Below are 14,040 nucleotides of genomic sequence, written 5' to 3'. Positions count from 1 at the left end.
CTTTTCCCGACATTCCCCCTGTGACTGACTCCTTCCCAAAAGCTTCTCTGACCTTGTAATGTGTTTTTTAGTCGTCTTCTCTACCTACACCTACTCTGTCACTGACTTGCAACACATAGACTGATTCTTACTTTCAATGCTATCAAACTAATTCTGGGATTTTCAAACTGGACAGCAAGGTTATAAAATCAATGGAAACAGCCATTCGCATAGAAGTTGCTCCTTCAAAAAAGTCATAAATATGCTAAGCATAATGACTAGAATTGATTGCAGTTGGGTCTGATTGATAGCATCACTGGATGTGACAGTATCTTATGATACCATCATTAAACCAGGACTTTTCAGTCACTGAAAATGAGCTCTGATCACTGGGTAAAACTGTGCCCATAGCTTCCACCTCATACTCTCATTTTCATTAGAAACATTGCACGTGTTCAGGGCGCTAGCTAGGAACTTGTACTTCACCAACACTATGGTTCATTTCTTTTTAGACTCTTATATCCTGCTGTAGAAAGGCTTTGCTTATGCTGTTGCAAAATGTCATTCAGTATACCAAAATGTATTTTCTTGTTTTTCTAATCTAAATTAAGTGTCAGAAACATAAGCATCACACAAAAAAATCTCTTTAAATAGGTTTCAAATATGATCCCATCTCTAAAAATGACTGCAACAGTGGACATGTCTTTCTGCCAAACTAGATGTCCCTCTAATCATCACAAGTTTTGGTTTTGCCTAAAAGCAATATTTGTTCTCATGGCAGCTACATTTTCATACTCAGCTTCCTCCTCTGCAATACTGTACGTCATCCCAACTGTAAGGTGCTGCTTTTCTTGAGACACAGCCTGTGTCTTTGTCACCTTAATTCTACCATGAAGTTAAAGATCATTTTTATGCCAGCTATCATACTTTCAAACTCTTCTTTTCCATTCCCTGCGTATCCTGACCAAGGAACTGTACAGCTTTGTTTCAAATTCTCAGCCCTTCATTTGAGACCCACAGAAGCACTCTCCAGCTCAGCATGCTAGAATTCATCAGCTGCCCACACTTTTTGAGCACGGGGAAGAGAGGGCATCAGTGAGACATGGGACACCCAATGCACATTAAAACCTGCTGACAGCTTTTCCCAGTCCCTGCCATTGGTATGGACACATCAAAGCCAGAGGTAACAAGCTCAGATGCAACACAGAGCTCCGTCTGGATGGTAAAGACTTATCTGAGTTTGGATCATCACCTATTCAGATCCCCACTAACGCAGCCATGTTGGTCCTGGCGGATCAAACTAGAAAAATTGGTATAAAATTAGGTCAGGTATGGCTACAAAAATAGTGGCAGTGCCGTGAAAACAGAGCTGCTATTCAAATCTCATCCAAAAGTCTGGTCCAACATGTGTGTGATACAGCTAAGCTAGAACACCAAAATATGGTACAAGGCAAAATTCAGGCCCAAGATATTTAAGTGCAGCGTGATGCACCAGTTAAATTTAACACTTAAAAGTATACACCACTCCTCCCTTCTATCATTAATTTTTCTTCTCCATTTTTACATGTGTATGTAGAAATACGCTGATCCTTATGTTGTCCCCCTTGTCCCACAGAAACACTGTGAAACATTCATAAAAATTGTTTACCTAAAGTCTTGAATAAATCCTTTAAATTTACTATTTCAGAACTTACATTACGCTCCTAATTAGTACTCATACACTGCTTCAATGCAAACTCAGATCTGTCTGTTATTAGGTTACCACTAAGGTCAACAGCTTAATTCTCTCATATCCAATCATTCAACGCTACCTACTACAACGTGGCATTCTATTGCTAATAATTTTTTTTCAGATCTATATGGAATAACTGCAAATAAAACAATTTTCACACAGTTCAGTGGACCTGAATCAATAATTTTGCTAGCTGATGAACTAGCCTCCCATGTTCCAGGTTTTCTTTCCTTAGCCTGCAATGCGCGGCCAGACTCTGTAAGATTGTCCATTTAACTTATCATCAACAGTTATGCTATTAAAGTATGCTTTTATGAATATGTCCTTGAAAAACTGGCTATCAGGAAACTTTTCCTTTCAAATAAAATGTTGGAAAAGATTCCTAAGTAATGTTAGAGATTCTTCTACTGGGAAAGGTTATTCAAGGTTTAATGGGATTGAAATTTTCCTTTGCAACGTACTCATTATGAGCTACTGTTGTTCGCCTCTTGAAACAAAAATGCCGGATTTGGAATCCTGTCTTTTATTTAAAAATAAAAAAATGAAGTGCAGCTGACAAAGTTCAGATAATTGGACAGAGCAGCAGAGCTTAAACCAACAATGTATTCAGCATACTGACATGTGATATCTTTTGAAATCTCCATAGGGTCTTTTAGCTTACAGTGAGCCATTTCAGAATCCCAGACCATTGCAGAATAAAAAGTTTGCTCTTTCAGGCTTGCGCCCATGTCCAATGGTATAATTATTTTTTCAGCTTCTCCTTTCCACCAGATCAATTCACATTCTACTTGGTAAACACATAAGTTTTTACGGACCCAGTCCAGAATCCTGCAAGTAATGCCAGAACTCTACCAAAAAAAAACATTAAAAGCCAGAAAAATGCTATTAATGGAGCATCAGTATGGTCTGTCATTACAGCATACTATTCTCATTAACACATAATAAACTTAAAACTGGTAGAAAGCCAATAAAAGAGGGATAGGGGAAAAGGAGTGCTAAAAATGAGAACCACTGGAATAAATTGAACAGAAGCTCAGCTGCTGGCTTCCTGCCACACTGGGTATCTCTAGTAGCCCAGCTTCTCAGGAGGGCTGTGTAGCCTGTGATTAAAACACCTACTATTCAGGTTTAAGGTTTAAAGTACTAACTGTTAAGTTTTAAAGACCACTTTTTGGCTAGTATGACTTACAGTCTGGCTGCTATGAGCTTTGCCCCGTTCCCAGAGTGAAAAGACCATCTAGGGACAGACTCCTGTTTCACACTGGTTGTCTGAACTGGGTGGAACTGAATGGAGGAAGAAGAATTGAATTCTCTTACCTTTCCTCCTCCTAATGTGAACAGCTCTATTCTGTCCTCGTATCGAGCCCAGTACGAGTTGTTTAATTCTCAAGTGAGACTTAAAGTCGAACTTCACCAAATGTTAATCTAAAAGTAGTGGCCAGCTGAACCAGCAGTGATGTTTAGCAAGTTACTCATTTTGCAGCAACGTGATGACGTTCCAAATAACAGACTGGTAGGGCTTGTAGGAAGATTTCACCTTACTGTCATCAGGAACATCATGTAAAACCTTTGAACTTTTGCTTAGTAAGTGAAACAAAGTTGTAACTCAATCAAATCTGCACCTCACTTGACTGAACAATCTCAAAAAAAGTCATCTTGATCAAGCCAAGCCATCAAGAAGCTCAGTCAGCCTCCTGACGCTATGGGAGACTCTCAGAGATGCAAGACTTACGTTGTGGAGGGAAGACAAGCTAAAGATAGAAGCAATGCATTTAAACAGCCATGAGAGTAAGAGCTGGAATTAATATTTATTGCCTACACAAGCAAATATGCTAAAAGAGAGACAAGTATCCTGACAAGTTGGAGAGACTTGGTAACCCCATGGCAGCCTTAACATACAACAGTGTTGTCTCCAGGAAACAAAAAGATTGTGTCATATGCCCTGTGTCCCAACTCTTGTGGCCATATTTTGAAATACCCACTCCTTCCTTCTCTCCCCGTAACAAAAAAAAAACAACCCAAAACAAAACTAAAAATACCTCCTGCTGCTTACCTGACCCTGTGGCCAGATCCTGACCCCACCATGATAAATGCAGCAAGCTCTGCCAGTCCCAGAGAAGACTGTTTCACAGCAGTGAAGGAAAACACATGTATGCTGCTCTTCCTTGTGCCGTGTTTTTCCCATGACTGGAGGGCCGCGGTTTCCAAATCTGACTTCTTAACAGCTGATATGTATTCATATTGCATGAAATATGGTAGGAAGGTTAAATATAAAACAGGATGTAAAAAAAAAAAAAAAGTAAATTAAAGGCAGAAAGTCAACCAAATCAGAATCAGGATAAATATGGAGATTTTGGTGCAGAAAAAAATATTTTACACCCCCACACACCAAAAAAAAAAGCAAACCAAGTGATTTGCACCTTAAAAAATCTTTTAAAAGGGGCCTTAAAGACTATGAATTTAGTGCAAGGAGACAACAATGAAAGTACAGCAGTAGATGTGCTGAGGAAATGTACTGTGAGAAAATGCCTTCTGCAGCTCTGGCAACAAATCTGAGATATTTCTTGCCACACTCCCCAGTTTGGCTAAATAAGGATAAAGTCACAGAAATACAATCTAGTGAGAAGAAGCTCCTCAAGCAAGACCGAGGGCTTGATTCACCCACTGCTTCAGGCTCAGTTCAGTACAGTAGAACCAAGCTGGGGTTCAAGTTGATCCAGGGAAGGCAATTGTTAGGTGAGACAGAGAAGGGATAGACCTTCTAATTAAGTGCTGGGACAAAGGAAGTGCCAGCAGAAATTTGGGAGTCATTGACTGTTTAGGTACTGGCAGTCACACAGTCACATGCCTAGAAGTGCTGTCACATAAGACACCAACACATCCTATAACGTTTTGTTTTACTGTTTCTTCATGGAAGTGTCTATCCTGTACAGACACATAAGTGTACAGAAACCAGCTACAGGGCAAGTGGTTGGCATTGCTCCTAGGAAGCTATTTCATTATGAATATTTTAACATTAGTTGGTTTTCCATCTCAAAATGTCATTAGAAAAATACCACGAGGCACATTTCAAGTATGGTTAAAAAAAAGAAAAGAAAAAAAAGACAGGTTAAGTTGCCATACTTTTAACAGCAGCTGCATTACTTTTGACAGCAGCTGCATTTCTCCTTGCTGTGAAAGTGCGAGCAAAGTGTGAGCAAAGCCAATGGCACTGACCTTCCTGTTGTCGAAGGGAGAGCAGCAGATTCTTGACAATCTCCAAGGCAAAACAAGGGAGACCTTGCAAACATCTCTCTGTAGGGGCTCTAAACAATAGCGAAGGTTCTTTCCCAGGGTTGAATTTCTCTATTCCTTTGGCACGCTTTCACAAAAGGGCTGGGTCCTTTGAGGTTATCTGCAATGTGCTTACGCTCAAAGCATTAACATGCCCGTTAGCTCTGTACCCTTAGCATACTTTTACTGTTATTAAAGAGTGATTATAACTCAGAAAAAGAGGATCTTGGAGATGAGGTACTGGACTGAGGTGAAGAAAAGCAGGGCTGTAGGCTCTAACCTCTTCTCATGCCACTTCAGGCAAGCAACATGCTTCACATTTCTCTTAACCATATACACTTAGTTCATAAGCTCTCTGAACAGAGATGATTCCTTTCCTTGCATATGTAGGTATAGAATAGCAGTACTGTCCAGCAATGGCCTAAGCCAGAATGCCTTGGCACTACCGGTTACAAACTAAGCATTTTAACTACTATGACACGGCTAATTTTGCTGCCCCCCCTATTAATAAAAGAATTAAAAACATTATATGGCAACTTTCCTTTTTATTTTTTGAGAATATTGAGAACTTATTCAAGTGCATCCATCTTTGGCTGCACTGCCTCTCAGCTTCCCAAACATAACTGCCTATTTCTTTGCCCATATCTAGTGATATCCAGCCACGTGGGGCACAACATCCCCTTGCACCATTGACACTATCAGGAAGAAACTACCATCAGCAAGCAGGTTGTGAGAACTGCAGCATGTGTGTAAGAGTTTGCAGTCAACTGCAGCAGAAGCTGCTGGGTTTGGATACAGCTGTGGAGCTGTGGAGCTGAAATGATACAGCTGTGGTATTTTTAATTGCCTCAAAGAATTAAAGTAAGACTGCATTCGAGATCTTCTCACCAGCTTTAAGTATGCCAACTGAGGAAAGCTCAGGGGAAGACAAGGCATGTGTTGGTTGTCAAACTATTTTAGTAAAAGAGATTAAGGGCTATTTTGAACATTATATTGAAAGTGAATGGGTGTGATACCAGCCAAGGTGTGATATTGTTAGTAGGCACATTCGCATACCCTCCCAGTAAACAAGTTACATACCTGTTGTCCATTGGCAGCCACTTCCAGCCCAAAGGCAGAGCACAGATTTAGTCCCATCAGCTTCGGGTCGGTCCAGTACTACGGCACCACAAATTACTGCAGGATCCCTGCTCTCCTCCTCTCAGTCCTGGACTCGTCCCCACGGGGGAGTTGTGGACAGAATTTCTCCCTTTCCAGGACACATCTACACTGCGAAACGATGGCAGAAGGCTCTTGCAGATTTGCAGGAGAGCTGCAAACTCGGCCACACAAAGATGCTGTAGATTGTGACAGCTATATGTGCACAAAGCTTGGTAAACTACTGCAAATGTGTTATCTGCCTGGGCCCTTGCAGTGCTTCAGCTATTTAATCTAAAAAAGCCTGCCTTCTTTTTAAGCCAGAGTACTTAGCTGACCTTTCTCTGTGCAAAAGAATCCACTTTATTTTGACATGTTATGCCTGAAATTGGCTCCTTCGCATTAAGGATGCAAAAGCTTGATGGTGGTGCAAGATTCATGTAAGTGAACGACCTGATCTAAACCCGACAGAACTACTCCTGCCTGTTCCAGTAAGCTTTCCACGGGTGCACAACTGCACATCAGTATCCCCAGCACAGTATAGGAACCTTGTACTTCTGAATAAAATAAAAGATAAGAATTATGGAAGTCTGTAGAGTGAATCATCCTCACTGCATGAAGAGAGAGTATGTGAAATAATTTATATAATTTTAAAACACCATTTCCCTTATTTACTGAATACAAGTCCACTCATCCCTTTGGTATGTGTACAAGCAGTGTTTCTATTTACCATTGCCCACTTCTCTCAGAATTTCTGCTCAGCCTAAGAGCTTATTAATGGGCAGACCAAATATGCTTCTTTAACCAGTTTTGTGAATCCTGGGCTCTGCACTGAAATAGTTGTCTGTATCCAGCAAGGACACCACTCAGCAGAAACTGCAATTATTCAGCAGTTCTGCTGAATAAAAATGGGGCAAACAGGCAAAACTACTGAAAAATGTTGTTTATGCTAGTCTAAACTCTGCTCAGCTACACAAGGGTACCCATATTTGAAAAAATACACAGAAGTGGCCCTTTGTGGCAGTTGCAGTTCATCTCCTGCACAATGGCACTGGGGAAAAGGACAAAGCGGATCAGCACTGGGAATATTTTAAGAGGACTAGGATTAAATTGAATTGCCTCATTTTAAAAGATCAGTTTATCGAATCCACGGTCTTACTCCCAGTTAAAACCCAGTCAGCATGCCTCTGGCTCTTTAAAACAGCAAGAGAGCATTTTTTTCACATGTTAAGGCAGGCAAAAGCCATTTCTACTTTGCCTGGGATAAAACATGTATGAGATATGCTGTTCATTTGCCACTTCTTCCAACCTCACCTGTGAATGCTTGTGGCTGCTGAAGTAGGAGTTTACGGCAACCTGTTTCTAGGATCATGAGGTTGACGGTTCTTTCTTTGCCTCTACTTCACTATAAATAGGAGAGTTAACAGCCCCAGATGTAACACTTCTTCTCCTTTGCCTATTTGCCAAGGGGTAAAAAGTGAAGATTTAATCAGTCTTTACACTTTTGTATTTTTTAAATTATTTAACTTTTATTACTGTTGCACCATTTATACAATTACATATAATTTCAATGCATCCATTGTACATTTTGTTTTTTCATTTGTTTTCCAATGAGTGTGTGTTGGTGTCTGTGACACAGAATGGAAGAGAAACTGGAACTGCAATGAACGCAGACTTTTTCATTTCCACTGACCAATAAACAGAACTACAGGTGCACCCAACCACGGACATGCATTAACTCGTCATGAGAAATCTAGGTAGGCTAAGTAGGATGAGAATGCTTTTTACTCCCAAAAAATATTTGGAGAGGAAGAATTGGAGGATTGGCATTGAGAAATATGTGGACAGCTAAGTGGGTTTTGTCTGAAAGTTGGCATTCATCCACTGCATAAAAAAAATATCAAAATAAGAAAGGCTGTAAATAAAAAAACCACAGAAAATACTGCTTTCATAAAGATCTGATTGCCTTGGCACAAACCTAGTGGGCAGAATCAAACGCATCACTCCCAAACCCCATTACAGAACAAAAAGAAGATTTTGATACATTGGTGGAGTGCATTTACAGCAGTTCAGATACAAAAGATGTGCTGTACTTTCAGACATCCATTTATTTTACTTTTTTTTTTTTAATCCAGGACTTGTGTCAAGTTGGCAGAAAGTATATTAGATATTTCCCCACAAAAATACTATTTGGATTCTCCCCCCTCCCTCCCTCCCAACTTGATGGGACATCCTTTTCATTTTTTCCTTTTTTTTTTTTTCTCCTTTTCTTTCTGGGCAATACACATTTGTTATTTCAGATCTGAAACGAGTTAGTATAGCTGAAAAAATAAAAAAAAGACACAGGTTGTTTTAAGTGGTTGTTTCAACAGGCTGTCCAATTTAATCTTGCACTGCTATGGTTTGATCCGAATTAGTCGCTGGAACTTCAGAAGGTTTCGCTTCCTCTGGTGGGGCTGCAGGGTCCGAGGCCTTAGCAGTGGAACTAGGTGCTGCTGTTGCCGCGGTCTCCTTGGAAGAAGGCGCAGCCTCGCTGCTGCTAGGTTTTGAGTCTGAAGCTGGGGCCACTTCACTTTTAGTTTCTTGGGCTGCGGGCGTTGCGGGAGCCTCAGTCTTTTTGGCGTCCCCTTCCTCTTTGCTCTTGTCATCTGCTTTACTGGGAGCTGTGGCTTCTGAAGGCTGGGAAGCTTTTGCATCGTTGCTAGGCTCAGAAGTTTTGGGTGCTTCGCTACTGGCAGCGGGAGCAGAGGCTGCAGTCGGCTCCTCTTGCTTGGGTGCCTGTTCGTTGGTCTTCTGTGGCTCTACTTTCCCATCGACAACAGCCTCCGACTTCTCTGGTTCTGGTTTCTGGGTTTCTTCCTGGGTCACTGTTTTCTCCTTCTCCCCTTCTTTTTCTTCCGTCTTATTGGCAGCGACCTGAGTATCCTTTTCGCCCTTCTCCTCTTTGTTGTTCTCCTTCACTTCTGTGGTCTCTGTGGTTTGCTGAGCATCCTCAGCCTCCTTTGGAGTCTCCTCTTCCTCAGTTGCTGCTCCTTCAGCCTTCTTGTCTTTGTCTTTAGCTTTTTCATCATTGACACTGTACCCCTTCTTCTTCTTGCTCAGTTTGCCTCCCATGTTGGAGCTCTGTAACAGAAAAGAGGAGGAGATGGTTACCCAGAGCCCAGCATTTATCACCGAGAGAATCAAAATCAGGTCAACTGAGGTGCAGGAATAAAACCGATGCTGGCTCCTGAAAAGGAGACTACATCAGGTTCGGTCAGGTGTTATCAGCTGAACGCGCTGATGCTGCCGAGCACCGCTGCCGCTGAGCTTACGTCGCGCTCAGCCCTGCAGCATTTCGGTCAGCAAACCCCCTTCTGCCACGTCCCCCTGTGAAGAGTCCTGCTCTGAGCCCCTCCAACCCTGGTTTCTTTTCAGAGGGGAGGGAGGAACAAGATGATGGAGGACTAACGTACATCACGATCTCTTGTGTCTTGAGCAAGGGATACAAAGGGTGGAAGGAGAAAAAAAGACATATTTACGTTCAGGTTGAGCACAAACTGAATTTGACTCAATCTTGGCATCCACCCCTGGTTAACGCAAAGTCCACCATCACTCTAGAAAAGGCTATTAACAAGCTTTTCACTAAGGTTTGGAAAAATCAAAGCAAGCCTAGAGTCAGTGAGAAGGCTGATGTTCTCCATAAGACGGAAGACTGCATCTACTCACTCCGCTCCCACTATCCCAGAGGAGTACGGCCATCACCCTCCAGCACCCCAGAAGCAGAAGCAGCTCCCAAACGGGGACGTCCCCACGCAGAGACCCCCCCTCAGCCCCTTCCCACCCCACAGCTCCCGCAGGGATCGCCATTCCCGCACACAGCAGCATCTCACAGCCCCGCCGCAGCGGGATGGGAAACTCGGAGCTTGAAACGCAGCAAGCCTGCGACCACTCGGTAAGACGACAGAAGCAAATACGGGCCCTTCTGACTACAGGCTTCCATGTGGTACGTGACATTACGCAATAACAAATGGTGGGGGGGAAGTGGGGTGCGTGCGTTGTAGCCTCTGCTCACGGTTTTCAAGCACGACAAGCGATCAGGTACACAGATCAGTTGTTTAAAAGAAGTCGAGCCCCTGTGTAACCATATCAGTGTTTATATACCCTTCATGTGGGAGTCTTAACTAAGAATATACAAAGTCTTTCACAGTACTTCAAAGCAAACTTTGCCCATTAAAACAGAAGGAGACACTTACAGATGCATCGAGCCATTAACAAACACAAAAACCTCTATGACTGGCTAAAAAATTGTGCTTCCGGTATTAAAACAAATATATCATTCATACTCAATGAAAGGTTAAGAAAAAAAAATTTCCTAGCTTCACACTACTTGAAAATAGGAGAAAGTTATTTTTTTCAAGGTACTGCCAAACAAATGTTGAAGACCTTCTCCAGGGGAGATGAATCATTCTCATTTTCTGTTTTGCAAAGGTAGATAGACTTGTAGGCCCTGTATTTTTCACACACTTGCCAAAATTATGAAAATAAACCAGTAAAAATTCATAGGAGTGCTCACAGAAGGTTGAATATTAAATAATTTTAAATCCCACTAAGAACTAGCTGCCTCTCAGTCGATTTTCTGCTAACACAGATACAAGGCCCAAGCACAGCCCGACAGCAGACTTTCCACATGTCTTGGGCAAAAATGAGATATTACGGTCAGCAGAGCCCCTGCTGATTTTGGTTCTCAAAAAGAACAACGATTTGCAAATACTGTTGAAGGGTTAGCACACAGCCCTGCAAAACGATAATGTAATGTTACTGAAACACTACTTCGTTGTCTGAAATTTTATGGGGAACAGCAATAAAAAGATTAACTTCCACAGAGTCACAGCTGAGCAATCTAATCTCTACCTTCGTGGCAAAGATACCAGATTTTTAGGTATTTAGGGCAGGCTATGGACTTTAGTTTGTTATCTGACAAATTTACAGGCTTCTTGATACTCCATAAATATTGCTCCAGCTTATTGTTTATGTACAGTTACAACCAAATACTTTGAAAGGGCTTTTGCAAGTCAGCAGGATCAGCGATTTATACCGAAGTCATGTGCGTATCCTAATTTGCAAACCCTAATTAAGCCTGTATTTGTTTCCCGGCAAAGCCCAGGTACTGTGAGACTAATTTCATTTGCTCTATCTTCTGTATTTTTCCAGATTTTGCTATTTCGTGGATTGTAGTAACTCACCACATTTTATATTTTCTTCCACAAAAAGCTTTTAACCTCAGATACAGCTGGCTACAGAATGCGTATGCCAAAGGACCTCTAATAAGCAGAGAAGCACGCATAGGAGAAATGTGCTCTCAAACTATGAAAAGAAACGTGCACTGTCTTTGCTCGGAGGTATGCTGTGAAATCACTGTGTCTCAATTTGCATCACAGCCAGCTGGCTTGAGATACTGGAGCAGAAGATGGGGAAGAGGTGCAGAAACTATCATTATGCCCTATTAATAAATATTTACACTTACAAATGGAGTGTCACCTTCCAGCATAGTTTCAACTACTTTATAACAGAATAGATTCCCTCTCTGTGACACTGAATCTCACGTCTCTCTATTTAAAAGTCGCCTAGATCATCATCTTAACAGCTATGCCAGGCTATCATGCAAAAGCACAGCAACCATCAAGGTCATTGCCCAGCCCTGCAGGTAGCAGCGCTATGTTGTTCCTTTCCCCCTGTATCTGATTACAAAGTCTCCTCCTCCTCTCCCCAGCCTCCTGATAACATATCTGGGCTCCACCGCCTCACACGGATGCTGATTTAGTCCCTGTCCCACCTTACCCGTGCCTGAAGCACAGCTCTGAACCACCCAGGGCAGAGTCTCAGGGCGCAGCAGACGCAAAGCAGACCTTAAAAAGTATTTTAAAATTACAACCAGCTGAACCTGGAAGGAGCATGTAGATTAAGCCACTTAAACATCTCTGTGACTGTGCTGGATATTCTTGCGGGGATAATCCTGCCTGGTGCCACACGAAAGTGAATCTCAGTGAAATGCCTCTGAAGTCATTGAGGTATGTATTCATACAGTGTTAAATCCACTCTGTATTACTACCTACATATTAACACTTGCAAAAGTACAGACCTTTTTGTTCACCCCCCAGCCTGGCAAAGGACTAAAGTCTAACAAAAAGGAGATTCCCCGTCTGTCCCAGCGAGACTGATGGCCCTGGCTCTATTGCTCAGCCTCTCCTGCTTCCCCTGCCTCTCCCTAACCCCCATAACCATTGCATCCACCTTGGGAGTGACAGCCCCAGAAAAAAAAAATTGCCTACAACTCTTTACTACCCAGGTGAAAACCCAGTACGGCTTCAGTTATTTGCACTACCATTGACACGCAGTGGTTTTGAACGAGCTCTAGCAGCTACCAGCTGAGCGCAAAGCGCTTTGTAGCAAGCATGTCCAAAAGGAAGATCCTTGAAAGTTTTGGTGCTGAGCACCTTTCCTATAAAATGGCACAGTATTTGATGGCTGTGCCTCTTCGCTACTAGACAGAAAAGGGTCGAGAGAGAGACAGTCTAGAAGCAGATTTTATACAAGTAGTTGCAATATATCAGTTATTTTCAGGCAACTTGGATGAACCAGTTGGCAGACCAGTGCTTCAGAAGAGCAAGGTTCAAGACAGCACTTCAAAGTTATAATAGACTTCTGCTTCTCAGCATGCTCAGCATTCTTTGACTGTATTGCTCTTCTCATGGGAGAAGAAACAGATCCAGAGACCACTGCGGAGGACTTCTACAACAGGAGCAAGGATTTCTTCAGTTTCTAAGAGCTGCTGTTCATTGCGCTTATCCTGAAGTTTCTGTTCTCCTGCAGAAAGCAGGAAGAGAACTAGAGAGCTCGCACAAGTATCTTTCTTATTGTATAGAATAAGCTGACTATATTTGTATTACAAAATACCACATCTACAGGTCACCTAGAGCATGTTAAGTACTTTGAAAACTGAATATTTGTGATAATCAGGATTTTCTGGGATAATAGTGTCAAAAAAAGAGTTAATGTCCATAAGGCCATAATACAGCAGGAAGAAGAACTCACAGAACATTTCAGATTTTACACCTGAAGACTGAGCTGATCTGATGGAGATGAGTCCCTGGAATATAGGCAGCATACATTTGTACAGTTTGGGAAACGAAATATTATTTCAAGGTTTTATATTTCAAATTGTGCTTCTGTATTGAAAAAGCCCCTAGAATTAGACTCTTAGTATCTCTGTCTTTTGGCAGTAAAGATTAGTCTGCCCAATTACATTTCTTATGCGCTTATAAATTCCTAAACATTTCATTTAGCATACACTTCCACATCCCATGAAAGGGTCTGACTCTTACAAAAACAGACTTGCTGTCACCTTCATTCTCGGTACAGAGACCAGTGCATGGGGAAAGGACGAAAACACAGATATCACCTGTATAGTCCGACTGCCAAAGCTAAACTTCCAAAGCTCCTGTTCAACGTCATGCGAAGCGTGGGGAGCTCAGTCCACCTCCAGAAAAACCAGTTCAGGAAGACAATAGGTATCTCCTGAAATCCCACCGCCTTCAGCGCAACGTAGGCACGTGCAGTGGGTCAGGCCAAAGTACCCCTTGCACAAGCCTGTTCCCAGGCATGAGTTATCTCACATCGCCTGCAGACAAGAGCTGTAAAATGCACATCCCTCCCAAGGCAGGGTTTCAACAGTCCAAATCAAAGGAAATACCGATCCCAGAAACTGCCCCACCCCCCAGCTGCTCAAAATAAATGAAAAGATCTTGAGGAAACCATTACATATCTGTTACCTCATTGATTCACCCTATACCTCTATTTAATAAAAAAAAAAAAAGAAGTTTTTATAAAGGGATATATATAGCAACTTAAAGAAAGAATTTCCAGACACAATTTTCCAA

At 42.0% G+C, this 14,040-nt stretch overlaps 1 protein-coding gene across 3 annotated transcripts in view; it reads right to left on the bottom strand.

Moving 5' to 3' along the window:
• Window positions 1-7,623: 7,623 nt before the first annotated feature.
• The window catches only part of BASP1 (brain abundant membrane attached signal protein 1), a 51,663-nt gene continuing 45,246 nt past the window's right edge, over window positions 7,624-14,040 (bottom strand). For all 3 annotated transcript variants that reach the window (XM_069808896.1, XM_069808897.1, XM_069808898.1), the window contains one exon: window positions 7,624-9,244. In XM_069808896.1, the coding sequence (XP_069664997.1) occupies window positions 8,504-9,235 (732 nt within the window). In that variant the 5' untranslated portion in view covers window positions 9,236-9,244 and the 3' untranslated portion in view covers window positions 7,624-8,503. The remainder of the gene's footprint in view (window positions 9,245-14,040) is intronic.

Source organism: Haliaeetus albicilla, chromosome 21 (assembly GCF_947461875.1).
Source record: "Haliaeetus albicilla chromosome 21, bHalAlb1.1, whole genome shotgun sequence".
Taxonomy (NCBI): domain Eukaryota; kingdom Metazoa; phylum Chordata; class Aves; order Accipitriformes; family Accipitridae; genus Haliaeetus; species Haliaeetus albicilla.
This window is presented reverse-complemented; position numbering and strand designations above follow the sequence as displayed.